The sequence below is a fragment of the Prunus avium genome, chromosome 1 (assembly GCF_965620075.1).
Source record: "Prunus avium chromosome 1, drPruAviu1.hap1.1, whole genome shotgun sequence".
In the NCBI taxonomy this organism is placed as follows: Eukaryota; Viridiplantae; Streptophyta; class Magnoliopsida; order Rosales; family Rosaceae; genus Prunus; species Prunus avium.
The window spans coordinates 41,158,699-41,186,130 of record NC_142284.1 but is presented as its reverse complement, the minus strand read 5'-3'; the positions used below and the strand labels follow the sequence as shown (position 1 = coordinate 41,186,130).

Sequence of the window (27,432 nt, the reverse complement as noted above, 5' to 3'; positions counted from 1 at the left end):
AGGGACATTTCTTTTTTGATCTCCAATTCACCCACTTCACATTGAAAGAAGCATAAACATGAACCACCTGTGCTTTTTTACTTTCGTTCACAATGGAATCAATCAAGCTAGTTGAAAAAGCACCCCTTTGCATTTCTAAAATTAATCTTTAAAGACAACTGTCTTCCTTAAGAAAATAATCACTATCTTTTGTCACATCCCTCATTTAAATTCTTCTATTCAAATTGACCTAAGTAAAAGTATGACATATTGTACACTCACTTACATGAGAAAGACCAAAAAGTCTTTATTATTGCTTTTTATAAAGTAAAAATAAATAATAAAAAATCAATCCTAGCTATGAGAATGCTCATATAAAAAGAGAGAAATCCCATCCTACAAAGAGAAGTATATCAGAATCATACACTCTCTCCATTCCCACAGCGCTCAAAAGATACTGTGTATGTGTGTATATATATATATATATATATATATATAGAGAGAGAGAGAGAGAGAGAGAGAGAGAGAAATACATAAATTCCTAGAAGCTGCTGATAAGGTATATAAGCCATCCATTGCAATAATCTGTGCATCCCCTTCCATTTGAAGAAATTCATATTCCCTTTTGATCTTCAGCAAAAGATTTCCTTTGTCATAAATTAAGTCTTCTTTTGCTTCACCAACAGATAGATTCTGTGCCACTTCGAGCCATCTGCTATCTTCTTGTCACTCTTTTAATATGAAAGCCAGATCATCATCACAACAGTTCTTAAGATTGGTGGCAGGAGCTTAACTAAGTCATGACGGGCAATGGGATGGCCTTCTTCTCAGCAAATTTCATGCTTCAAACCCCTCACGATCATGATGACCATCAACCTCCCACTTCTCTCAATCCAATGTTGCCTTCCTGCACACCTCAAGATTTTCATGGTACTCTCTCTCTCTCTCTCTCTGTGGCAGAAAAACAAATCTTTATCCTTAATGGCCTTTATTAATTTGTGGTGTTTTGTGCAGGTGTGGCATCATTTCTAGGAAAGCGATCAGTGTCATTTTCAGGGATTGAATTGGGTGAAGAAACTCATGGGGAAGATGATTTATCAGATGACGGGTCACAGGCAGGAGAGAAGAAGAGGAGGCTTAATATGGAACAAGTGAAAACACTTGAGAAGAACTTTGAGTTGGGGAACAAGCTTGAGCCTGAGAGAAAAATGCAGTTGGCCAGGGCTCTTGGCTTGCAGCCAAGACAGATTGCTATATGGTTTCAGAACAGGAGGGCAAGGTGGAAGACAAAGCAATTGGAGAAAGACTATGATGTCCTTAAGAGACAGTTTGAAGCAATCAAAGCAGATAATGATGCCCTCCAAGCTCAGAACCAAAAACTTCAGGCAGAGGTTAGTTCAATTAAATAATGATTGATTTTAAAAGTACTTATTTAACCAAATTCTGCATTTTTTTTTAATCATAAGAGTTTGTAGAAATGCTTCAAAGTTTGCATGGTATTGTGCCTGATTCTATGGAATATAATTTGGAAATTAATCATGATCTCCTTTTCATTACAAAGGTTTTTGCTTTTTTGACTTTTAATTCTTGTATCATGATCTTCAGAACCTTTATATCTGTTGATTGGGGTCCCCTGAATCAATAATCTCTGATTACAAAAAAAGTTGCTTTTCCAACATAGATGCAACTTTTTTGATGCCCTGATTAATTGATCATAATTTGGGTAAAAGGGTAATCACGACTCTCTTAAAGTACAGATCTTTTTTACACATCTGAGCTAGCTCTCTCATTCATCTATCTGTCTGTCAAATATTCATGTAATAAACAGAATTTAACTACCTATGGCTATTTTTGCTTCAACTTGACTGGTCAATTTGATGGCTGCAGATATTGGCATTGAAAAGTAGAGAACCAGCGGAATCTATCAACCTCAACAAAGAGACAGAGGGCTCTTGCAGCAACAGAAGTGAAAACAACTCAGATATCAAGTTGGACATTTCAAGAACGCCAGCTATCGACAGCCCTCAATCTACTCATCCAAATCCAACCAGCAGAACCCTCTTTTCATCCTCTCTAATAAGGCCTTCTTCTGGAGTGGCACAGCTCTTTCAAACCACATCAAGGCCTGAAGTAATCCAATGCCAGAAGATTGATCAGATGGTCAAAGAAGAAAGCTTGACCAACATGTTCTGTGGCATCGATGATCAGTCTGCAGGGTTTTGGCCATGGTTAGAAACACATCAATTCAATTGAGCCGAACCCACCAAAGTGTTAAATTGAGCCAAACCAAAATTACCATGTTTCTATATTGAGTTTTTAATTAAAATATTCCATGTTTTGGTACTTAGATTAAATATCAAGTTCAATTTTCAAGTGGGGGCTGGCAATCTTTATGGACGAATTAATAAAGGGGTATGTTATATGTGTCTTTGAACTAGATACCATGTTTTCTAGAGGTGATGGGGAGAAATGTTTGCCTTACCAGATTGGTTAAACTTAATGGGATAAAAAATCCAGAGAAATTGAATTACATTTGGTAGCTAGTGACTGTATGTTACAGCTCCTAGCATTAGCATGGGCCATGAAATAAAAAAGGGATTCTCTCCTTCAGTTGTTTGTTTTTTTTCTTACTTTGGCATCATGCCTTTGTACTGTCTCAAAGAAAAATGCTTGCAAGTGCCTTGAAGAAAAGTTCTTGTGATGATATTTTTTTCTTTTTTCTTTTTACTTTTTAATTTTGTTGTTGCTGATTTCATCAAATGCAGTACCAAATGGTGAACAAAATCTACTTGAAGTTAAAAAAAGAATATAAAATTGAAAGGGAGAGAGAGAGAGACAGAGAGAGTATCCAGCACACATTCCAAGAGGAAATGAAGACAAGGAGATAGAAGAGTGGAGAAAACAGAGTCTGGAAAAAAAGGTCCTTCTCGTGAAGGGGACGTTGGCAAGTTTTCATTTCATGTAATGACAAAGGAGGGAAATGGACAAAAACCCAAGTATATGCCTTCTCTGCACCACCACCTCTTCTCTCTCTATCTGTATTTGTATGGAGAGGAGGAAGAGAAAGAGAAGAAGTCATGTGAACTCACTGTCACCCACTTCCTAACATCCCACACACAGTCCTTTTTCAACTTGCTTTTAAAATATGCATCTCCCTTCCCACATTTTCTATCTACCCTTTCTCAATGATGTAATGCTTTACTTCCAACACGTCATTTCTGGAACAGTTATTTTCAAGTGATAGCAACAAACCATTTATCCTCATCTTCATTTGTCACTGTTTTCCAAGATATTTTGAGCTCAATCAAAATCAAACGCTAGCTTCACACATATATAATCCTCCTGCATGCAAAGCCTAATAATGCCGCATTTGTTTTGTATATGGGTTAAGTTGCAGGCATGCATGCATTTGAAGAAGAAATCCCATATTTCCTAAATTCCTAATCTAATCATGGGAACCCGGGCTTATAGATTTTACAGTTGCTGCTAGCTAGCAACTGTCATAACAGTAACAGATAAATAGATTCTAATTATTAGGCAATAACAAGCTTAATTAACTGAAAACCAGCCAGTAACTATATACATTATAAGAACAAACATGTGACAGAATCTGCATAACCTTCTCTCCATATATATCTAGTATATATGAAATTAAGTTGACATGAAACTGGAGAAAGAAAGCTAGCTAAGCACGCAAAAAATATTAATGCGCCGTCATGCTGCATGTTGTTTTTTAATTTTTCTTAATTCATGGGATCATGTGGTGGAAGCAGCAGCAGCAGCATGGCTGGAAACTTCGGCATTTTGCTGACACTTTGAGAGGTGCCAACTTTTACAACTCATATAATATTGTGTAGTGGCAAGATTAACAATTCCCAGTTAATAACAACTCGTTAAGTGGCCACGTGCCTTTGTGGCCTCACATTCACACCTTAATTAATATCAATTAAGCAAAACATTTGTTATATTGGATTAAGATAACAGCAGAATAAGAGAAACCCAAAAGCATGTTTGCCATTTTTGAGACCATAGCTTGAGGATTGCATGTGCAGAGAGCTATAGGTATAGCAACATACAATTATTGCATTTTTATAATGTTTTAAATGCTTTAGGCTTGTACGTGTTTTACCATGGATTTGAAGCTCTCTGTCAACGGTTAACATAATATTTTTTTCAGTGACTTTTTTGGGTGATGACTTAAATTAAATATATGGATCAATCATTTTTATCTGGGTTCGAAGTTGATCCTCACCACTTTGGATAACAAACAAAAAGAAAAAATTGATGAGAGAGAGAGTGAGTAATCCATCACGTTGTAAAATAAATTGATGGTTTCATAACTTCTTTATTTTTTTTTGGCATTTTGATGAGCTTAGCACTGAATTGGTCCAAGTAGAATTGATTCTGGGTTGAGCCCAAATGAGCCTACATAGATAATGGCCCATTCTGTTGAACTTTTTTTTCTTTTTTCTTGGAACCAAATAAAAAAACTCCATCTGTCTACTCTAGCTCTAGCCAATAGAAACTCAGAGAAATCTGAAACACACAATTTTCAGCTACCAACCACCCAATCCAATATTTGACACTCCTTTCCTGTTTCTCTATCTTCTCTTTCTCAAACTTCAAGCAAGCCCAAATGGCCTCCACTCCAATTCTCTCTCCCACTCCCACAACCACCTCTTTAGTCCACCATCACCACCAATCTTTGCACCTCCCCTCCAAACTACCCTTTCCCACCAGACCCACTACTTGCAATAACAACAGACCACTCACCAGACTCCACGTGTCCACCCCAACCAACAAACCCAACACCACCACCACCACCACCACCTCCAAGAAACCCACGACGGAGGCCATCTTCTTCGACGGCGGAGCCCACTACGGCGACCTCTTAGCCAACCTTATTCTGGGCTTCACTCTTCTCTGGCTGCCGTTAACTCTGGCCGCCATTTTCAGGGCCTTCTTTTTGAGGTACAGGTTCACCAACCTGCGGGTGACGGTGATCTCGGGATTGACGGGTCAGGATAGGACCGATTTTTCGTACAAGGTGATCAAGGACGTTCAGGTGGTGCCACGTTTTATCGGTGAGTGGGGTGATATTATCATAACTCTGAGAGATGGTACGAAAGTGGACCTGAGGAGTGTGCCTAAGTTCAGAGAGATTGCCAAGTATTGCCTCTCGTTGGCTGATAAGCCTGCCGTTTTGAAGGAAAAAGGATCTAAAGGCTTTTAATTATATAAGCTTTTAAATTTCAATGTTTTATTATTTTTCTCTTTGTATAAGAAATTAAGAATTCAGTTGAAGGATGCAAAATCATTTTTTGTAGATAATTAATTAATTCTTGCACTTTTTGCTTTTCCTTCCTGTGTTTTTTTTGGGGTCACTAATTCTTGCTTAATGTTTCAAGATTGAAATTGGTATGGTTCAAGCTATCCTTGCTTATGTTGAATATCTAGGGCCTAATTTCAACTTGCAGCATAGTCCTAATATACTGGCCTCCAGAATTTGATAATTCAACGACTTGGCCTGAAATTGGGCTCTGTTATAGCATTAAAGTTAGGCCCAATTTATAACCCAAGCTTGACCTGCCCGTCTGGTCCTACATCGATAATACTGTCACGTAGTATAAGCACGGATGACATGATTGATTAATACATGCATAATATTATAAATAAGTTTATTAAAGTTGAAAGATTTCCCGTAAGTTTGTGAAATAGACTGGGATGCATATCCTCCAAGGAGGCCATGGTAAAAAATAAATAAATCAATCAAATTTTATTAGTGACAAAATATTATTTTTTAAAAAATTGAAAGAAAAAAAGCCTCAGCGATGCTTGGAGATTAGCCTGACCATTAAACTTTTGGGCCTTTTAAATCGTGGCCAGGCCTGCCATGTAAATATTTTTGCTGGCCCACCCAAATGCAAGCGTGGGTTGGTTACTAGTATTATATGAAGAGATATTTAGTTATATATCTATTCTTAGTACTAAAACTATAAATAAATCATACACCATTTAATTTCTATAAACCAAAAAAAAAAAAAAAAACACTCAAACAATTATAGTTGGCCCTATTGAATTTAATTTTGATTATTAAATTACTTTGATGTCCTATTGAGTGTTTTGAGCTTTTTTATGAGGTTTTGGGGTTGTGTTTGTTTTAATAAATCAATTGCAGTTTTGTAATTTAAAAGAAGTTAAAAGCTTTTTTGTTATGTTGTAAATGAGCTTTGGCTGTGTTTCTTAAGTCCATTTCATATAGGGTTTTTTTTTTTTTTTTTTTTTAAATAATATTTTTTTATATATAGAATTTGGGCTTCTATATTAGGCATAATAGTGAATCTTCCTTATATGAAACCTATGTTTCATACGCTGGAGGGGTATGCTGGTATTCTATACTCTAATACGCTGATATGGGTACAATACACCTGCTATACGTATTCGATATGGATATAGGAGTATCATTGACATTTCTGAAAGTTTGACCTTCCAATACTTTAAGGGGTAATTTTGAGATATTTAGTCATATACCCATTCTTAGCACTAATACTATAGATAAACCCTACACAATTTAATTTCTATAAACCAATAAAAAAAAACTCAAAAAATGATAGTTGGCCCTATTGAATTTAATTTTGATTATTAAATTAATTTCATACCCTATTGAGTGTTTTGGAGTTGAGTTTGTTTTAAGAAATCAATGACAGTTTTGTAATTTAAAAGAAGTTAAAAGCCTTTTTGTTATGTTGTAAATGGGTTTTGGGTGCGTTTCTGAATTTAAGGATTTGATCAATCCTATGGGGACTTATATTTTGTGTTTTGTTTATGGAGACTTGTATTTTGTGTTTAGTTTTATGTTTTGAACTTATGATGAATGATTATAACATGATGGATGCAATATTAGTTTTTTCTATTTATATTATTTTAATTGTTGTATTGGTGCCTTACATGTATCATAGTTTTTTGAGTTTTGATGTATCAATGAATTGTATCGTATCATATTAGCGTACCCGTGCAACATAGTATGAAGCAAAAGATAATAAATCAAGTAAATTACGCAATGGCCATTGTCGGCAAAATAAAACTCGTTGATGGGGGTGACCAGCATTGCCATTAGGTCGAGGTCCTATCACTTGAATATTTCTTTGTTTTTATCTTATCTTTTGAAAAATAAAGCTTCTTTAATTCTGTCACTCTATGAGACTCAAGAGTCTTTCAGCTAAATCAACTTTGGCTCTTTGGTGTCCATGCATGTCTTTACCCACGGGCTATCAAATTTTGTAGGTAGGATTGTTTGTAGGGTCAACCAAACTTATACATTACCAATCTTTATTATCGGAGGACACTAATAAACTATTGTGTCCCACTTGCCACTTGGGGATCTTAAGCTTTATGACTTTTGTATGTTAAGCTTACCCCTTAAGCACAACTGATTAAACCATGATTAAGCACTGATTTTCACTTATCACAAATAAGTGAAGTTGATTTGCAATAGATTTGTAGCTCAAGTGGGTAAGAACATTTCTCCTTACATCCCCGATATCCTCTTGTATAATTTTATTTTTAAAAAGTTGACTGTGAGTTGGATTATAGATGATTACACCACACCAAATCTTTGGCAGGACAAATAAGATGGCCTACGCATGGGCTGGTAAGTGGAGCCCAAATCAGCTATTCATATAAACAGGGCCTGGACATCAATATCCCTAAGCCCACGTGCATTTCCTAGCCTCTTCTTGTGGGCCACTTTGTTTTTATTTTTTCTTGTTTGTTCAAGTTGAGAGTTAGGTAAGGTGCAAGATTATAATGGCATGTGACACGACACCTAGGGTTGGGTTAAGCATGAGCTCCTTTTTATTTCAAATTGCATATGTTTGGTTTGCAGAGGTAGGTAATTGGTTCAAGAAGAAAAGGGACATCAACAACATTGAGCTTGCAACTTGATTGGGTGGTGTTGTGTGACACGTCACTTATTATATTACTATTAGTGCTGCTTGGGGGACCCATGGGGACTTTGCAAGAAAATCATTCATGAACTTCAGTTATATAAAAATTAAAATAAAAGCCTCAATCAAATAAAACAACCTGGCTACTCAATTATATATGGAGAGCTAAAATAAGCTATGGATTTTAACACTTCACGTTCACAGGCTCTGACAAAACTCTTAAAAAGTTTGACTGTAAAAGTGAGGAATCAATCATCGAACAAAACCTAATAATAATCGTCGTATCCTACCAGATTGTCCTACAATGCGTTCTTTGTTTGTGAGCTTTGCCTGTCAGCCAGCACCACTACCTTTAGCTCAATGGACTTTGTACACACCTTCCCCGAAGTTTCTGAATAAGTTCTGTGTTTAGGTTCTAATATCTCATTACCTATATATTCCGTATCTTTACATGTAAGTTCAAACCCCCCTCTTTATAAATTATATTAATTTAGAATAATTTAAACTATCACTTTGTATTAGTAAAAACACATATAGCAGACTAAAACGAAATCGACCCTCCTTATCTTTGAAGAAAAATAATCGGCACACTTAGTAGGTTTTGCTAGGACAATCGAATTGGTCCCTACGCTCTGTAAAAAGTTTTGAGCACGGAGTATGATTTTTGAGATTTGGTAGGAGGAGGACTGGACGGACTGACACAATTTGCAATTGTTCCATTCAGTCCCATACTTTGGTTATTTATTTATATTAAATATTGATGTCATAATCCTACACATGCTCGGGCAGAGAAAAAGAAAAGGAGAAAAATGGACCAACAAGAAACACCATCGAGTCACAAAAGGAACTGATCGTGAAGCTGGGGTTGCTGCTTCATTGGAAAAACTTTTGACCATACATTGTATGTATATATCTCACTCATTTTCTCTTCTTTTTCTGCCATTTTTCTTAATTTCGTTTCCTCAGAAAAGGCAAAGACAGGTGGTAGTGTGAGTTTGGGGGGAAGAAGGATCAGAAAAAATTGAAGGTGGTGTCAAGTCACGAGGCAGAAGGAGGCCCCCTCCCCAGTTAGGTGAGCAGAGCTCCTCCTATCTGTGAACCCATCTTTATAGAAAGAAGCTAAAGAGAAAGCCCCCATTCTTAATTATGAGCCATCACATAGAGACTGTGCTTAGCTCCCTCAGGTCCCCTTTGGCCCTTTGCAGGTTTTGTTATACTAATATGATCACACTTGACACCATCCCCTCTGGCTCTGGCCCTGGCCCTCCCCAAATTTCAATCAGTGTTACAACTTATAGAACCTGTTTACCCATTTTGAACCTAATTAAAGAACCATTTTTAATATCAGTAACTTGTTTCTGAATGTAACAGTAGCTTCCCATTTTTTGATGAAGACCAACTTCCTAAGCTCAATATTGTTTGCAATAAAACATGGATAAGTTCATTTGGTTCAATACCATTACAAAACGCTTAATCCCGGTGACTAGACTAAGAGAAATTATGGTGATGTCTTACAATACGAATAATTCTTTAATGTAACAGTTACGCTGCCACGTAGTGTTACTAATTCACTCATATTATAACATGTATAACCATGTCGTCCACTCATATTATAACATTTGAATCGATAACACCACGTAGCTAACATGTCATATAACTAATCCACACGTATAATATATAACATATGAATTAGTTATTAATAAATCTATTGCCGCCTAGCTAGAACTAGAAGTAGCTAGAAGTCTACACTCAAATGCCACATCAATGAAGAAGGCACACACACGCACGCAAGCATGCATATATAGGAGTATTATTTTAATCAAATACTCATTAGTTTGTCAATCTAGTACTTTCCAAGTTCCAAGCCCACTTAGCCACACTAATCATACAACATTGTGGCGGGAAAATTCGAGTAGTGGAGCTGTGGGCATGGCTAGAAGACCAATTCCCTTTTTGATTAATATAGGAGTTTCCATGTTAGATTACAATATCCTCATGTCATGACAGGGGCCTAAGCTCACATCAAACTGCTATTAGTCTTCGTTTAGCACCTAATCTTCTAGGTATCTTAAACCCTCGAGGTCGATCAATAGGCCCTCAAGCTTTCACGAAAAGCTCACAGGCCAAAAACCTATGATTATCATGAAATAAATGGTCAAAGCGTTGAATTTGACTGCCCTTAGATTAACGAAGTTTAAGATGTGAAGAAAAACAAGTTTTGAAAAGAAGCCAACATCAAAAACATGTATAGAAGAAACGGTGCTTGGGAATCTTGCAATCTGAAAAGGGACAGAGCAATAAGAACCAAACAACGGGAATATAAGGAAGGAAGAGGGCATAGGATTCTCATAAACCTTTCTCTTTACAAGAAAGCAAAGCATCTCTAGTTTGTGTTAAAAGATACGGAGGAGAGAAAGAAAGTGAGAGGGCGAAGATTTTTAAAAACAAAAACAAAAAAGAGTCCAGAGGCTCTTCCTCGAAAAGGTGGCTCTAATATCCAAAATGTGGAGGGTGCCCACAGCCCACAAGCATTGTAGGAATCCCAAGCAAGAGAACCCCAACGTCCACATAAAGCTAAAAATAGATTAATTTTTTACATGAGCTCCAACTTTTCTTCCACACGTAGGGCCTTTGCTCCTCTGTTTTTTCTTTTCTTTTCTTTTACATGGGATGGGATCAAGTCATCAGTCGAGGAATATTTGCCACCCACATGAAATTAATTGTACTAGAAATTATATAACCCTAACTCATGTCAACAAAAAAGAAAAAAAAAATGGGAAGAGAGGAAAAAAAAAGCATGGAAATTATTGAAAGAACTAAAAGGAAGGAAACCGGTCTTAGATGGAATGTCACTAAGAATATTGCTAATTGCAATGCTTAGTTTCGATTATATCGATCCTTGTCTACATAGGATTCAAGGGTTTTCTTGATATGTGCATTCAAAGTTGTATATTGAACCCGCGGCTGCTACTCATTACCAATTGGAGACAGTGCAAATATATTGACGTAAATAATTAAGAGGGAGATTTGTGAAGAAAAATGGGAATATAAAGAGTGAAAAATATATAAAGATGAATTGTAAAAAGTTGTTTTGTACTCTTTCTTGTGCTTTTGTTGATCAAGTGTTGAACAACATCAAACTTTATTTGTAGGGTAAATCACCCTCTCTTTTTCAGCCTTCTTTTTCGACCCTCTTGTCCTCTTTTTGATAAGTCTAGCTTGATTTAGAGAAAAAGATACAATGAAGGAGCGCTAAGCAAATCCCAAATTGGGCCCGCTACACAAACAACAAGACAAATTAACAAGTACTTAGCAAAAAATTAAACAGGGTGCATTCGATTGAAAAGGCATGCAGCTTGGCCAATAAAGTTGTTTTAGACAAAATTACTTTCCGAAAAACACTCGGACCGAGTGACAAATCGGAAGATAATGTTTGAATACACACGTCTTTCCTCATGATGAGGGGCCTAAAACATGTTTAATTATAGGATTAAAATTAACTAAGTATATTATCTATCTATATCCAAATTATTAACTAGTATTTGGAATGGATTGAGCTAGGGGTTGGTTGTTTTTCTCTTATATATAAAACTAAGTTGTTCTAGAAAAACTTTTTTTTCTTCTTTCTTTTTTGGTATTTTTTTTAACTTTTTAAAATTCTTTTCCTCCTTCCTTTTCTTTTCTTGCCGTTTCTTTTTCATTCTTTGAAAATGTGGACTAAAAGGATTGATTATGGACCCTTTTCGTGGGGAAATTGTAGGAATTCTTTAATTAAAATGAAACTTTTTCACCTGTAAAGGGTAGAAGAAAAATTCGGAGATGTACTTGGCCATAAACATGCTCGAACAAACCAGTTAAAGCATGTAACTACACGTTTTGATCCGTTCCAAAGTTAGTACAGGTTTTTTATTTTTTCCTCATGGGTTCAAATCCTAGCATCCGTGTAGTGTGTGTGAGTTTAGTATGTTATCGCTCCTCTCAATAAGAAATGTCCTTAAAAATATTACTATATATATAGACCTAAATATCTGGACTTGGTATATATAATTATTTTACGTTCATCTGCACCATCAATTTATTTTAAAATGGTATAATATTTTTCCAAAATTTGGTTATACATTAAGTTGGTAGATAGAATAAGTAACAAACATGATAAAACAAAGGAGAAAAAGGAGAGGGTGGCTTTGGCTTACCCTACAAATATAGCATTCTTTTAATTTAAATAAAAATAATTAATTGGCAAAAATAAACGAAATGATGAAAAGCAGATTAAGTTAAAGTTAGAACAGCTTCCGTCTAAATAGCATAGCACTGTAAGATAAGGCCAACGCAAAAGTAAGTTATGATAAGCTCATTGAATATTTAGTAGCTAATGATTCACCAATGCCCCTTTTGTTGAGAATGGGAGCCTCTCACCTAATAGGCCCATGTTTTTCATTTTCTATTTTATTTTTTGCTTTTAGAAAAAGATCAAAAAAAAGGAAAATCAGAAAATGAAAGCAAAGGGAGGGAGGGAGGGAGAGCGGGGACACTTGGCGCGGCGTAATTGATTGGGCATTGACAAGTTGGGATGGATGATGGATGATGAGAATTGAAGTTTAATGAAAAGAAAATGCTTAGGCAAAGGCAGGTAGCCCCTCCTTCAGTGGCCCCCACCCCATCTAATCAAATATCAATCTCTTTGGGAACTTGGGCCTCTCTCTCTCCCCACCTAATTAAGCTCCACTGCAGACAACATTATGCCTTGCAATATTTTGGTTTTGGATTTTTATTATGGTTAGTGCTTTAGGGTTTAGTGGGATGAGTATAATTGCATGGTTTAGAGTTTAGTCATTAGATAATTAACGTTTGTGGTCACCCTCATGATCATATCATAGGCCTCATCCTTAAATTCCTCTCAAGTGTCTTATTATATATCATTACTTAGATTAATTTTAATTTGATTTCGGTATATGATTTATGTAGGTAATTTAATAACATAAACATTATATAGGTTATTTCTTTTGATCTTCGAAATTTATCTGTTTTTAATTGACTATTTCTATTTATTCGTTTGATTACGGATGTGGGGAAATGGTTAGACTTTGTCCAATTGATATTGTTTTTTTTTTTGGGTCCAAAGTCCGCTAGGTTGGCCACATAGCATTGACATCGTTTGGGAGGGAACGTTTGAAATGGTAACCAATTAATAAACACATGTCGACACACAGACCCCATGTCCAAATTTATTATGATTCTTTAAAATCAATTATGCAGTTGTAGGTCGCTACTATGATGCACGAATGGTTTAAAACTGCATATATATATATAGAAATTCTGGAGATAGAAGGGCTTAAAGTAATATAGAAACATATGGATGTGATAATATTTATATCCATATGGGACCAAATCTGACTTGTCAAAGATAAAACCGCGTGACATTTGTCAAAGATGACGATCTGCTTAACATGAAAATTACCTGCATTAGTAGCCTAAACTATAAAGCTAGCTAAGCGTTAAAAGAAAAGAAATTAAAAAAAAGGTGATATATATGGCCAGACTAGACGCATTCAATCAAAGCTGAAAAATGACAAATTTAAGGCATAATGAGTGGAGGAAGGAAGAAAACGGAGGCAAGTTTTCTTTTTGAATGATAAGGCTTCATATGCATGGTCATGGGATATATATATATATCTACGTATTTGTTTTCTTCTTTAAAGCTTTTTAAAGTTTCAAAAGGGTGCATGTGTGTATTTGCTATTGCAGCAAATTAGCTTTTGCATAGGGTTCCACAAGGTCGGTCTTTACTTTCTTTTTCCTGCTCTTGCCCTTTCATATATGGCACCTGTAATGGGACACATTTTTCATTATTATTTTTCTTTTATACACAGTATTATTGAGAAAATACTTTGTGTGCATGAATAACTGCTGTTAACCACTTGAGTCACAAATCCGTTACATATATTTTGAGACGAAGACCCTCACCCCACAACCAAGAACACAATCCCTCCTTTTAATCTCTATCTAGCTACGGTAGCTATGGTAGCTACTATTTCTCTTTTTCATGAACATTGTTTGTTTGGATTCCCTCTCCAAAAAGCACATGTTTATACTTTATACTATACACACACAAAATATATATTTTATATTATATATATATATATATATATATATATATATATATATGATACTTGTCACTCACATTCTCATCTCTGAGTCTGATTGCATCCTTATTCACGAACGGTATGCAGAGGGAGTAACATGGGCTTTCTTGCTTGAATCAGTAGCCTCTTTTTGGCGGGAGACTTCGCTGTCAAGAAAGAGACCAATGAGATGCCCATTTCTGGTTTCTTGCCGTTTGGAGGGCTCCACCAATTGAAGATTTTAAAAAGGTCGACAGGATTGCGCGTTACTCTTCCTATTGGGCCACGTGGTGGATGGAGGACTTACCCACCTGGCAAGGTTAACGAGCTAGATATCTGTTTGGTGGAGGAAATATAAGTAAAAGTTTTTTTTTTCCATTTTTTTTTTTGGGTTATAATAATACGTCAAAGTTTATATAAGACCTCTTCAAAGAAAGCTGAGAGAAATGCTAATATACACTAAATAAAAAAAAATAGATTCTTTGGTATAAAAAAAAGAAAAAAAGAATTTATCATAGCCATAAAAATAATATTGAAATATAAATTAGGACTTAGTAAACCCTATGCAACTCCATGTTAGAACTGTGAAAGTTTGGTTTAGTATTTTCCTCCGTAGTTAATATAATTACAAGTCAGCTAGTTTAAGGCCCACACGGATTATTAGTCTAATCCAAATTAACAAGTTTAAATCTAAAATTAAATTTAATATAGTTAGGTTTCTGTCACTTCGCCGAGAGAAAATGTGGGGTTACGTATTCCTCTCCTAATTTTCTCATTGTGTACACTAATGCTCAACAATTTTGAATTTCTGTGGACAGTTAGTGTTTGTCCTCTCATTCATGGAGTACGTAGAAAGGGTCCAACATCGGCTTGCTGCCCTTTGTCTTTGTTTGATGAAGACCCCTTACTGTTTTTTCTTTTTGACTTCTTTTGTGGAGGAGGTTTCCCAATTTCTACATATATAGTACCATATTAATTATTAAGTTAATACGATGCAGACTATTTGTTTCAATTTACACGAGTTTATCATTAATATATCATTAATAGTTCAAAAGGACTGACTTGGACGCAACTCCAATTCAATTCAACCCGAACTACCAAATAAATCTAGTAGTAAGATAAGATCTCACCATGAACAGGTTGAAAGTATTTTTTGACCTAAATGGAATTAGCCCTATTGTATTTGAAATATAACAAATTAACAAAGATCTAGCAATATAATTCAAAATGATTCCTAATCTAGAATTAAAAAAAATTAAAAAAATATAGAATTCATGAAGCATGCGTGCATGATACATCTAAACAATAGTGAGTGAAGCAGTCACATGACAGTATCATTGATAACCCAAAAAAATAGAAAATAAAAAAAATTTCAACTTTCAATTTTGAAAAACGAATTCGTGTTTCCTACGAATGTGAAAGTGAAAACAGCATAAGGAAGGTGCCAGACCACCGTGAAGATTGTCGTGCGTGGGGGAGTGCGGCCAACATCCAATTTGAGTATGAGACTCGGACCCATCACATAAGTACACGTGGCTGTGGGGGATTGGCTCCAATGGCAACCCCCTCATTTGATTTCATATACACGTGGGAATGGAGAAAAGCCGCCCAAGCAAGCACAATGAAAAATAGAAAAATTCAAACAAAAAACAAGATTAATGTGATAGAAATGAATTAACCAAAACAGGCATTGAATGGAAATGGAAAATATATTAGGCTCTCCTCCGCCTCATTTGAGTGATTGTGAAGGTTAGGTCACGAAGATAGTCACTTCCCCTTTAAAGTTTATTAATTTTCAAACCCACAAAAAACAATTTCAAAATTTTTCCTAATACAAGTAAAATATTTAGGAATTCGAAGACAATATCTCGGATGAAAACCCATTGCAACATATTGAAAAGTTTTGAACCCACCAAAATCAAATGCCGATATGATAAATAATAATATCAAATACCATATACAACAAATATACATGATGGTGCATCATGCATGTGCCACAGCCAATCATATCAATTTTTCTTTCATCAGATTTAAAAAACACAAAAATATATTATTCATCATTATATGAATATCATTATAAATATTGATAAATAGTGTGTGGCCCTGTTGGCATAGTCTACTCCACCATCATCCATTAATGTTATCTCATGGAATTCAGCGTTATTTTTCAAACTTCCCCTCATACCCGCGCACTAAACTATAAAGCAACCAAAAACAATCCGTTAGTTTTATTTATATATCCAATTTTTTTTTAATTTTAAAAATATATATTCTAGACTTTGCAGAAGTCCTTACAAGTCATTGGTTGTAAAGAAGACAGAGAAAGTTTCAAAAAAGGTTTCAGCTTATTACTCTTCTACACCTCCTCTGTTCTGTTCTGTTTTGTTCTCTCCAGTCCCACCCCAAACTCTCACAACCCTGATCGTAGTTTTCAGCCTAAATCTCTGTAAGCTGGTGAAAGTTGATACCAAGTACAAATACCCAGATCCAATCTAATCTCTTTTTTCAAGTATATACACTGTTTGAGCATATATTTGGTATATTGGGCTGATGTCTTTTCTCTTTCTTCAGTTCTTATATGTTTCAATTCAGGGGATAGTGAAACTTTGAGAAAGAGTAACTCCAAAGGTGCGTTTGAAAAGTTAGAATCCGAGGCAAATCAATCGGGTCATCGTTTGGACTGTGCTTATGGTTCCGTTTGAACCCAACAGTATCTGTAAAGATTATTAGGAAAAAGAGAGGGAAGGGTTTCTCTGCTTCTTTTGGGGTCTGGCCATTTTCTTTATTATATAGCTCAAAAAAGACTTCGGCTTTAGTTGTATTATGCAACTTGGTTTTGATAAAGGGATCAAGGAGCGTCCAAGGCCAAGAGAGAGACTGAGAGAGTGAGACTGGTGAGAGAGAGGTGAAATTAAAAACCCAATGCCGCAACAGGAGCCAAGGAAGAAGCTTGGAAATGAATATTCTAATTCCAAGAAGAAGGAGCGCCACATAGTTACCTGGTCTCAAGAGGTCCTTTTTATTTCTTGCTCACCCTTGTTTTTCATTTTGGATAAATAGATAAGAGTTTTAGTTTTGATTAATACCAATACCCCCAGCAATATTTCTTGGTTTTCTGACATGGGTTGGTTCATTTCGTGTGTTACAGGAGGATGACATTCTGCGCAACCAAATTAGCGTTCATGGAACGGACAAGTATGTTTCTTGGTTTTACTTGACATTAATTCAATTTCATTACCTTCTGTTTGCTGCTGCTGCATCCTTTTTTTTCTTTTTCTTTTTCTTTTTCGTAGAAAATGAACTGAGGGCTTAGTTTTGTGATCATTTTGTGTGCAGTTGGGCTATCATTGCGTCTAAATTCAAGGATAAAACAACGAGACAGTGCAGGAGAAGGTATTTTTCAAACCCAATAATTAATGTTGAATTCAACTTTTGCTGAGCCATCCTCTGTTTTCTTCCACCTAATTATTCGGCTATAGTTGTTTTGACTACTAATCTGTTTTTATATGAATTTGGAAAATAATGTTGCAGATGGTACACATACTTGAATTCTGACTTCAAGAAGGGAGGGTGGTCACCAGAGGAAGACATGCTCTTATGCGAGGTAAACTTCTGAAACTCCAGTTTATGCATCCTAAAATGGTGAAATATATACAAGGTTAGTTTTAATGAAAAAACTTTTTACCAAAAACTCGATCTAGGAGAAGCTCTTTCTTTTAATGACTCGAATTACTTTCTTGAATCTCGGTTATAATAAGACCAAGTAGGCCAGACCTATTGATTGCATAGTCTGTCTTCCTAAAGTTCAACAGAAAAACCCACCACAGTTCATTCAGCATTTTACATTATTGCCCAGATCATTGGATGTGGTAACAGCAACCTATAACTCAAGGTCATCTGATCTGCAGGCTCAAAAGATATTTGGTAACAGATGGACAGAAATAGCCAAGGTGGTTTCGGGAAGGTATAGTATCTTTCTTTTCCCCCTTTGTGCAATAAGGCAGGTCTTTGTAATGACGCGCTTAATCTGTGCTACTTATGCAGAACTGACAATGCTGTGAAAAACCGGTTTTCGACCTTGTGCAAGAAGAGAGCCAAATATGAGGCCTTAGCTAAAGAGAACGCTACTTCATACATCAATTCAAATGACAAAAGGGTCATAATCCGAAATGGTTTCAATACAGATGGAACAACAGAAACTACAGCACCTTCTCAGAAGATGAGGTAGAGTAGAAATTACATCTTTATGTACAAAAATGTTGATTAGATTACTACTCAATGTAGTAGAACTCATTCTTTGTGCGAAACAGGAGAACCCACATCCCTAATCTCTCCGAAAATTGTAACTCTGGGGACAGACTATTTGAGCAGTGTGGAAAGATGAATCAGCAGCTAAGAGCTCCATTTACTGTGTTGATTCAGAATTTCCACAATGTAGACAACCTGCCAGACCAGCATAATGTCAGTAGCACCAAGGAAGTCCCTGGGAATGGTAAATCACCTCAAATAAAAATTTGTTTGAAAACTCATCAGATTGCTATTACAATGCCTGAGAAGCACATTGCATGAAATGTGTGAGAAAATAAGCTTTTTAAATTTTATTTATTTATTTATATAAAATGAAAACATAAGCGTATTTTTGTTCTATTTAGCCACCAGAATGTTGGCCTATTTATCAGTTGAAAATACAAGATGCGGTGATTTATATGTTTTCAAATATAAAATTTCAGGAGAATCTAATTCCATTCTTAATGTCATTTATCAGCAGCACAAAATAGCAAGTTTCAAGGATCATTTCTCAAGAAGGACGATCCGAAGATAACTGCTCTGATGCAACAAGCAGAGTTGCTCAGCTCATTGGCACTAAAAGTTAACACAGAGAACACAGACCAGAGTCTTGAAAATGCTTGGAAGGTGAGATTTAATTTTTCATTGGTTGTGGCCTCAGCTATCAACATGTAATTGATGTCAAAATATAAATATGACTCACATTTATAGCAACCAAATGAGTACAATTCCCAACATCAATCAACAGATGCCATCCTTTCCGTAAGATAGTCCAGACCATTCCAACAGTGAATAATGTAGTTATGAGACTTGGTTGAATGTTTATTCGTCAATGTTAGATATCTAGCTTTCCTGACATAACTATCCATAGCATGACATCTGAGGTTCCCTTAGTACTTGAATTCCCTCCAATCAAAATTTTAAGTACGGTGCAAAATTGAGTCTGCATATTCTCTAACATATATCAAATGTGATATCCAGGTGCTCCAGGATTTCTTGAATCAAAGCAAAGAAAGCGACATCCTCAGTTATGGAATTACTGATTTTGATTTTCAACTCGAAGATCTTAAATATCTGTTAGAGGACTTAAGGAGTACTAATGAAGGAAGTCGACCATCTTGGCAGTAAGAAAAGTGACCCGGACTATTCTGATTTGAGCATGCTTAAATCACCCTACATCATCTAATTGATGACATATTATTGTAGGCAACCAGATCTATACGATGAGTCCCCAGGAAGCTCTGAATACAGTACAGGGTCAACTCTCCTGTCCCAAACAGAATGTTATGTGGAACAAAACGAAGCTGAAATAGGTACACTGATTGAGGAGATTCAACCTGGATCACAATCCATTCCTATTGGAGGGGAAAATGATGTTCGTGAATGTGAGAAAGGGATTGTTTCCAGTGGAACCAGAAAGCAAGGTAATGGATTATCATATAAGATATATAAGCTGATAATAACTTTACTTGTGAATTATATATCATAGTTTCCAGCTTAATTAGATTTCCTAATAACGTATCTAATCTTATTTCTGCAGAGATATTTCCATCTTGTAATGAAGGAACAAAAACTGATGCAGTCATTTCTGTATCGTCAAATACAGAGTTCAGTTCTCCTAATCAAGTTACCCCGTTGTTCCGATCTTTGGCAGCAGGAATTCCCAGCCCAAAATTTTCTGAAAGTGTAAGTTCCCTCAGGAGCTCAAATCTTTCAAATAATAAGTTATTTGAAACATCCTTCATTGTATTAGCAGCACCTTCAGTCGCTATCAAGTCACTAGTAGGCTTCTCAAATTACTTCATTGAAACATTTGTAAGACTTCTAGTCTTCCGAAATCACTAGTGGTATTAGTAATGATGGCTCTGGTTGTTAGGAAAGATTGACCCTGCAACATTTGTATGTAGGACTCTCTTAAGTCTACTGGTGATAAACAGCCATTAGGACTGAACTCATTAAAAACAGGCCAGGCCAATAATAGTTGTAGAGCCAGAGAGTAGAATACTATCGTGTTTTTTGCCTAGTAGTTATTACTTTTTTCAGTCACATATTCTATTTCAGTAAGTTATGTAATGGCTAGTATAAAAAGCTTAAGTGCATATAGCAGGAGAGCAAGCCTAACCAGTTATGTTGTTGGATTTTTCAGGAAAGGAGCTTCTTGCTCAAAACGCTTGGAGTGGAGTCTCCTTCTCCTTACCCAAGCAACAATCCTTCACGACCACCACCCTGCAAACGAGCCCTCCTTCAAAGTCTATAATCAACCAGCCTTTTTGATCCACCTTATACATAGAAATTTTACATGGCTTAGTTGCCTTGCCTATTGAGTTCATGTTTTTTTGAATTCCTTTCCTCTTTGGATTGCAGCCATTCCAGCCTGAAATTTTACCAAAAGGCAGGTTAAGATCTGCTTCCCAAAACCCAGATCTAGAATGTTACGGTGCATTCTAGCATTTCCAAAAGTATCTAACAAAGTTTTCTGCATTCTTTTGTCCCTCAGCAGAGTTACCACCCTTGGAGTTCCTATCCGGTACTCACATTCTGCCTGCTTGGTGTGTCATTCTTTAGTTTGTCTTGGTGTGTTCCATTTTTTGGCCTTTGATTTACCAGTTGTACAGAACCTGCTACATCCCTAGTCATTCAGAGTGTAAGACTGTAAGTATACATTGGCACCTCGCCTATATCTTCAGCTAGAGTATATGTTGAAAAGTAAACAGAGAGAGAGAGAGAGAGAGAGAGAGAGAGAGAGGATTAACCAGTTCAAGTGGATTCCTGTTTATCGTTTTTTGGTGTGCAAAGGTATAGCATAGAATTAAGTTCATTTTTTTCTTCTTTGCTTTGGTTTCCCTCTTGATTTCTGATGTAACCAAACTTAATATAATTGGAGTGAAAATGGTTTTGGTTTTTGTGTGCACTTGTCTCCTTTTGTCTAGTTTGCTTTCTTTGAATTAAGAAATGAACTGATGAACACATCTCCAGAAAGTGCAAAAGAAAGGTTAGAACATTGAGCATCAGGAAAGTGAGACTCAACTGGCACACAGATGTAGGAATGCATGAGTTTCAAAACAAACGCACAAGAAACCCAAAAAGAAAATGGCATTAAAGTTGACAGAAAATTGTAATTGATTGGTTTTACTTACCGGAGGGTATGGTTTGAAGCATGAAGGAAGCTCCCTCAGTTCTTCTCTTCTCTCTTGAGACTTGAATATCGTAAGTAGGGAAGAACTTAAGAAGGGTTCCGAGAAAACTGTGTTATATTGAGTTTCATGGATGGTGGAGGTGGAGGTGGAGGTGGAGGACAAGTATGATCATGACGAAAGCAAAAGCAATTGGTAAAAGAGGGAGGGAAGTCTCTACAAAATAAAGTGCACTAAGTTATTATCAGCTGAAACTTTCTCGAGGAAAGGTAAGCACAAATTGACACTTTTGACCACTCAACTCCCATAGAAAATTGCTTGACCTCAAAGGATAAACTTGTAACAAAGTGCTCTATTTCTTCCACACTGCTGCTTTGCAATTTGCATTAGAGAAAAAGAAAGCAGAAGATTACACAACTGTAAGTTCTATATCACATGTAATCTATAAGCACTAACCTTGAGAAGCCATTTAGAGCAAGCACAGCAACAGCAGCAAAACCCACGAACTAGCCTTGGTCTTCCTCTCTCTATGCACTCTAAATCTCTCCTGTATGGGTAGGAATGTGAGTCTGTTTTTCAGTGCATGAGAGTGGGGACCGAAGCCTTAGTTTTATATGGTGAGTGCCTTGAGGTTCCTAGCCCATAAAGGATTCCTCAAGGCTTATCCTTATCACCTTAAGAGTCCATAGCCTAATATAATAGATATTCCACAAGTGAGATAGAGCTCCAACTCTATCTAACTTATCCGTGTATATCCAGCTTATCTCTCCCTTGTATCCCTGATCAAGTTGGATTCCTAAACGGATGTGAACTCAAATAGAGTTCTTACATTCTCCCACTTGAGTGAAACATCCATTTAAAACTCTTCTTTAAAGATCAAGGATCATAACCTTATGTGCACAATTTGGAAAGACAGCTTGATAACAATATCTATATCAAACTCACTGTCAAATATTACCAACTCAAAGGACTATAGACACGATAACCATTTCATGGTATCATCCACCTATAATCATAGCAAGCAATAACATATACATAGAGTACCAACAAGCTATGTTCAACATCACATGATGAATAATCAAAACTTTGAAGTTATTCATTCATCATACGAATGGTCCTCTTTATGATCAATATGTTTATACATATGATCTTACCTGTAGCTTAAATAATTTTACAACTTGAATTGTAAACTGTAATCATATTGCAAAATCAATGAAATTGAATCAATATTCATTTAAGAATCTAAAATGTTCAAGAATAATTTAACTAGAAGTCAAGACAAAACACTAGCTCAAACAACAAACAGAAAACTTAAACAAAATAGCTGAAATGAGAACAAGTCATCAACCCCCACTAGACCAAAGAATCTTCGAAACTGGACAGTAATCCCATATTGGTCACATGCCTATGAAAAGCATTGTTTGGAATTGCTTTATGTAAGGGATCTGCTATCATTTCTGTAGTGTTGATATAATCAACAGTGGTGAAGCCTTCTCGAACCTTCTCTCTTACTAGCAAATACTTCACTTTCATATGCTTGAGTCCAGCAGACCTTTTATTGTTCTTGCAAAAGAACATCGCTCCTTTATTGTCACAAAATAGCTGAATAGGCTTCTCTATAGAATCAACTACTTTTAGGTCTTTTATGAAATTTTTCAACCACATAGCATGTGAAGTAGCTTCATAACAAGCCAAGTACTCAGCAAACATAGTAGATGTAGCTATAGATGGTTGTTTTGCACTCTTCCAAGCTACTGCACCTCCTCCCATCATGAACACAAAACTGGAAGTTGATTGAGAAGTGTTTTTGCATCCTGCAAAATCTGAATCTGTGTAACCAACCAACTCCAAGCTATATGTTCTTTTGTAGACTAACATATGTCCTTTTGTTCTTTGCATATATCTCAACACTTTCTTTGCAGCCTTCCAATGTGCAATGCCCGGATCAGATTGATACCTGCCTAATACACTAATGGAAAATGCTAGATCAGGTCGTGTGCACACCTGTGCGTACATGATACTTCCTACTACAGAAGCATATGGTTTGTCCTTCATTTCTGCCCTTTCTACGTCATTCCTTGGACAATCATCTTTGCTTAGTTTGTCTCCCTTTGAAACTGGAACCTCAGCTCCATTACTTTGAAGCATGTTAAATTTCTTCAACACCTTCTCAATATATGCCTTTTGAGACAAACCTAGCAGCCCCTTTTCTCTATCTCTGTGGATTTCGATTCCTAATACATATGATGCTTCTCCAAGGTCCTTCATCTCAAAACTTATGGAAAGAAAACTCTTAGTCTCATGTAAAAGACTTTCATCACTACTAGCCAGCAAGATGTCATCTACATAAAGGACTAGAAAAATAAATTTACTCCCACTGAATTTTAAGTATATGCACTCGTCTAATCTGTTTTCTACAAAACCATTTGAAGTAATGATCTTGTCAAACTTGAGATACCATTGTCTAGAGGCTTGCTTCAAACCATAAATTGATTTCTTCAATTTACATACCAAATGCTCACTGCCTTCTTCTATAAAACCCTCAGGTTGTTGCATGAAAATGTCTTCACTCAAATCTCCATTTAGAAAGGCTGTTTTCACATCCATTTGATGTAAAAACAAATCAAAATGAGCCACAAGTGCCATTATGATCCTAAAAGCATCCTTGGTTGAAACTGGTGAGAAAGTTTCATTGTAGTCTACTCCTTCTTGTTGTGTGAAACCCTTGGCCACTAACCTTGCTTTGTGTCTCTCAATGTTGCCCTTAGAGTCTTTCTTGGTTTTGAACACCCACTTGCAACCAATAGGTTTGATTCCTTGTCTCGGCTCAACTAGCTCCCACACATTGTTACTTTGCATGGATTCCAACTCAGATTGCATAGCCTCAAACCACTTGTTGTGTAGATACAGCTCCACCAAAATGGATTAAGCTGCATCCTCAACTTGTGATACTCGCAAGTGCACGAGCCGTTGGTAGTTTAGTGTATGTAAGTGCGAGGTCGATTCCACAGGGATTGGTGATTGAATGATCCAACTCAGTTTTCCTACACAAAACATAAATGAAAAAGAAAGGAAATAAATAAAACAAGAAAGAAAGAAAATAACTAACTCAAGTAGATAAGTTCCCAAGTTCAATTAGATTAATGGATTGGTTCTAGCTAAAGTATGATTAAGCCATGGTGTGTGGTCATAACCTTGTGTTCCTAATTCCCTAATTTGATCATTTGTTGTCTAACCTAAAATTAAGCATTAGGAACCCATTAAGCATAGAAGAACAATTTAAACAACCAAGCATGTATCTAATCCCTGTTGTCGAATGTCCATACATACTCTTCCTATTCATAGTTCAATTCGAATTAAAGCATGGTGTCTACTCTTAATTCAAACCAAGATAGCTAACATGCAAGCCTAAATGGTGATCAATCATTCAAACTAGCATATTAACTTATAAGCATAATGAATAAGAACAAAAACCATAATTGAAACTTGGAAACTAATCAAACTTGAAACTAAAGAAAAGAATTTACATAACGAAAAGTAAAGTGGAACTAAGAAAAACTTAAGGAGAATTTCAGCACAAAGATCTCATTATAACAATTGAAAACTAGAAAGAGAAACTAAGAGAATTTGAGGGAGAGAAGGGAAGGGAGCTCTAGAGAAGTGTTTGAGAGCTCCCCCCCTTGGGGTGTGTTTACAATCTTAGAGAACTTCCCTATTTATAAGCCTAGGGGAAGTGAAAATCTGAATTCAATATGGCTAATGCATACAACACTTGTTTTATAAAATCTGAAATGGTTGATGCACTTGTATTAGAAAATCTAAATTGGGTGATGCACTTGTATTAGAAAATCTTGAATTGGTTGATGCACTTCACCAATAGATCCCACCAGCAGCCCTAGCTCATCTTCATGTCACCATGACCAAGCTTCCAACCAGAAATGATAGCTCATACCTAGCTCACCATGACCAAGCATCCAACCAGCACATGCTGAGGTCAGCATGACCAGCAACTTCAAGGGCTTACAACTTGGGCTTCTCTTAATCAAATTAGGACTTTAAGCACTCGAAATTGAAGTTCAGAATGTCTTCTTTCCATCCATATTTTATTTGGGCCAATCCAAGGTCGGAGGAAGAAGTTAAGGCCAAAACAAATTGCTAACTCATTTTGCGCGCTGATAAAATCCATCCTGAGCATGGCTCTGTGTTTGCTAGGTAACAGACTCCATATTTATCCAATGGGGCTGAATTGTGGATATGTTATAGTACACACCCATTGGAACAACTTTCATGAAGAATGCTGCCTCATCCGAGCTGTGTAGGTTGCTGAAACAAAGCTTGCAATATGACCTACGGAACTGGACTAGCAGGGGGCTGTAGCCAAAATGAGTTTGTCTTTTAAGCTCTTCATCCATTCATTCAAATTAGGCCTTAACATGCTTGAATTGCATGAATTATGCTCTCTTGCTCTATTTGCCTACAAAACACACAAAGGGAGGCAAATAACTTAGAAATCTAAGAAACTAAGCAAAAGAAGTAAGTAAATAGGGCATGTATATGTATGAAATTATGAGCTTAACACCACTTCACAGAGTATTCACTAGACATAGCATGTTTATAATTTGAAGGGTCCTCAAATTCAATACCGTCAAAATCAGCTTCATTCAAATATACAAAATCTGGCAGCACAGTTGGTCTTCTATCCCTTGTAGACCTTCTCACCTCTTGTTGTGGCACCTGTTGGTTCTCAACTACCTCAGGTTCATTCTCTTCCCCATTCAAAACCTCCATATCTTGATCATGAATCACAGGTTCAGTTGGTGCATTAATCTGAGAAAACATCTAATTTAATGGTAAAGGCAACACTTGATCTGTGACACTTACAGGTTCAGTTCCTATCTTTCCTTCTTCTTCAAAGACAAAGTCTTTATTAACTCCTTCATTGTCATCATGCTCTATAAACCTTGCCTTGCCTGTCTCCACAATTCTATTCACATAATTAGGATAGTAGAATCGAAAACCTTTTGATCTGTCAGCATATCCAATAAATCTGCAGCTCACTGTTTTTGGATCAAGTTTAGCAAGTTCAGGATTATAGACTTTGGCTTCAGCTCTACAACCCCAAACATGTAAGTGATTAAGGCTAGGTTTTCTCTTATTCCACAACTCGAAAGGAGTCTTAGGAATTGACTTGCTTGGACATCTATTTAGAATGTAGTTTGCAGTCTTGATTGCATCACCCCACAAAATTTTTGGAAGATCAGTGTTGCAAATCATGCTTCTCACCATGTCCTTTAAAGTTCTATTTCTTCTCTCTGAAACTCCATTCTCTTGAGGTGTTCCAGGGTTTGTGTATTGAGCAATAATTCCACAATCTTGTAAAAATCGTGCCAATGGTGAAGGATGTCTGCCTTGCTCATCATACTTGCCATAATACTCTCCACCCCTATCTGACCTTAAAACTTTAATCTTTAAATCTAATTGATTTTCTACTTCAGTTTTAAAGATTTTAAAAACCTCAAAGGCACTAGACTTGTTCTGGATTAGATAGATGTAACAAAACCTAGAGAAATCATCAATGAAGGTGATGAAATACTTATGGCCTTCTATGGTTGGGACTGGGAATGGGCCACAGATATCAGTATGAATAATCTCAAGAAGGTTTCGACTTCGAGTGGAACCTAATTTTCTTGAGTTAGTCATTTTTCCTTTAATGCATTCAATGCACTCTTCAAAATCTGAAAAATCTAAGGGAGGAAGGATTTGTTCTTTCACAAGGTATTGCATTCTTTTCTTAGACACATGGCCTGGCCTTTTATGCCATAGCCTTGCTGAATTTTCATTGTTTTGAGATCGTTTTTGACCTATGGAATCAATGGCAAAAACATTGTTTGAACTGGAACAGTTTAACTTAAAGAGACCATCAACTAAAACACCATTGCCAACTTCACTTTTACTAAAATTCAA

General features: G+C 36.2%; 3 protein-coding genes and 1 long non-coding RNA gene across 7 annotated transcripts; 3 read left to right on the top strand and 1 right to left on the bottom strand.

The window, feature by feature from the left end:
- Nucleotides 1-391: 391 nt before the first annotated feature.
- On the top strand, nucleotides 392-2,589 carry LOC110751388 (homeobox-leucine zipper protein ATHB-13). 2 transcript variants are annotated; one of them, XM_021951848.2, is made up of 4 exons: nucleotides 392-538; nucleotides 666-909; nucleotides 994-1,370; nucleotides 1,867-2,589. In XM_021951848.2, the coding sequence occupies exons 2-4, from the start codon at nucleotides 780-782 to the stop codon at nucleotides 2,230-2,232; spliced, it is 873 nt and encodes a 290-aa protein (XP_021807540.1). In that variant the 5' UTR covers nucleotides 392-538; nucleotides 666-779; the 3' UTR covers nucleotides 2,233-2,589. The 2 variants fall into 2 exon arrangements, with proteins under 2 accessions (XP_021807540.1, XP_021807539.1); XM_021951847.2 differs by having other exon boundaries at nucleotides 402-909.
- A 1,905-nt stretch (nucleotides 2,590-4,494) lies between these two features.
- Nucleotides 4,495-5,338, top strand: LOC110751251 (NAD(P)-linked oxidoreductase superfamily protein). Its single transcript, XM_021951685.2, has one exon. It carries the CDS (start codon nucleotides 4,616-4,618, stop codon nucleotides 5,210-5,212), a length of 597 nt encoding a protein of 198 aa, XP_021807377.2. The 5' UTR covers nucleotides 4,495-4,615; the 3' UTR covers nucleotides 5,213-5,338.
- A 10,993-nt stretch (nucleotides 5,339-16,331) lies between these two features.
- On the top strand, nucleotides 16,332-21,245 carry LOC110751391 (transcription factor MYB124). Of its 3 annotated transcripts, none has more exons than XM_021951852.2 (13): nucleotides 16,332-16,518; nucleotides 16,619-17,059; nucleotides 17,196-17,242; nucleotides 17,384-17,440; nucleotides 17,579-17,651; nucleotides 17,956-18,011; nucleotides 18,092-18,271; nucleotides 18,358-18,539; nucleotides 18,813-18,961; nucleotides 19,316-19,458; nucleotides 19,541-19,758; nucleotides 19,875-20,020; nucleotides 20,481-21,245. In XM_021951852.2, the coding sequence occupies exons 2-13, from the start codon at nucleotides 16,970-16,972 to the stop codon at nucleotides 20,589-20,591; spliced, it is 1,452 nt and encodes a 483-aa protein (XP_021807544.1). In that variant the 5' UTR covers nucleotides 16,332-16,518; nucleotides 16,619-16,969; the 3' UTR covers nucleotides 20,592-21,245. The 3 variants fall into 3 exon arrangements, with proteins under 3 accessions (XP_021807544.1, XP_088103229.1, XP_021807545.1); XM_021951853.2 differs by having other exon boundaries at nucleotides 16,335-16,493; XM_088247103.1 differs by having other exon boundaries at nucleotides 16,332-17,059; nucleotides 18,816-18,961.
- On the bottom strand, nucleotides 18,161-20,594 carry LOC148297838 (uncharacterized). The gene is made up of 2 exons (XR_015832945.1): nucleotides 20,457-20,594; nucleotides 18,161-18,490 (listed from the first exon to the last, which is right to left on the bottom strand). It is a non-coding gene; the product is annotated as an uncharacterized LOC148297838 (long non-coding RNA).
- Nucleotides 21,246-27,432: the final 6,187 nt, after the last annotated feature.

Coding starts and splice junctions, on each gene's coding strand:
- LOC110751388 (XM_021951848.2), top strand. CDS start 780: ATGACGGGCAATGGGATGGCCTTCTTCTCAGCAAATTTCATGCTTCAA. Junction 910..993: donor CACACCTCAAGATTTTCATG/GTACTCTCTCTC, acceptor TGTTTTGTGCAG/GTGTGGCATCATTTCTAGGA. Junction 1,371..1,866: donor ACCAAAAACTTCAGGCAGAG/GTTAGTTCAATT, acceptor TGATGGCTGCAG/ATATTGGCATTGAAAAGTAG.
- LOC110751251 (XM_021951685.2), top strand. CDS start 4,616: ATGGCCTCCACTCCAATTCTCTCTCCCACTCCCACAACCACCTCTTTA.
- LOC110751391 (XM_021951852.2), top strand. CDS start 16,970: ATGCCGCAACAGGAGCCAAGGAAGAAGCTTGGAAATGAATATTCTAAT. Junction 18,540..18,812: donor CAAGGAAGTCCCTGGGAATG/GTAAATCACCTC, acceptor GTCATTTATCAG/CAGCACAAAATAGCAAGTTT. Junction 20,021..20,480: donor GCCCAAAATTTTCTGAAAGT/GTAAGTTCCCTC, acceptor TGGATTTTTCAG/GAAAGGAGCTTCTTGCTCAA.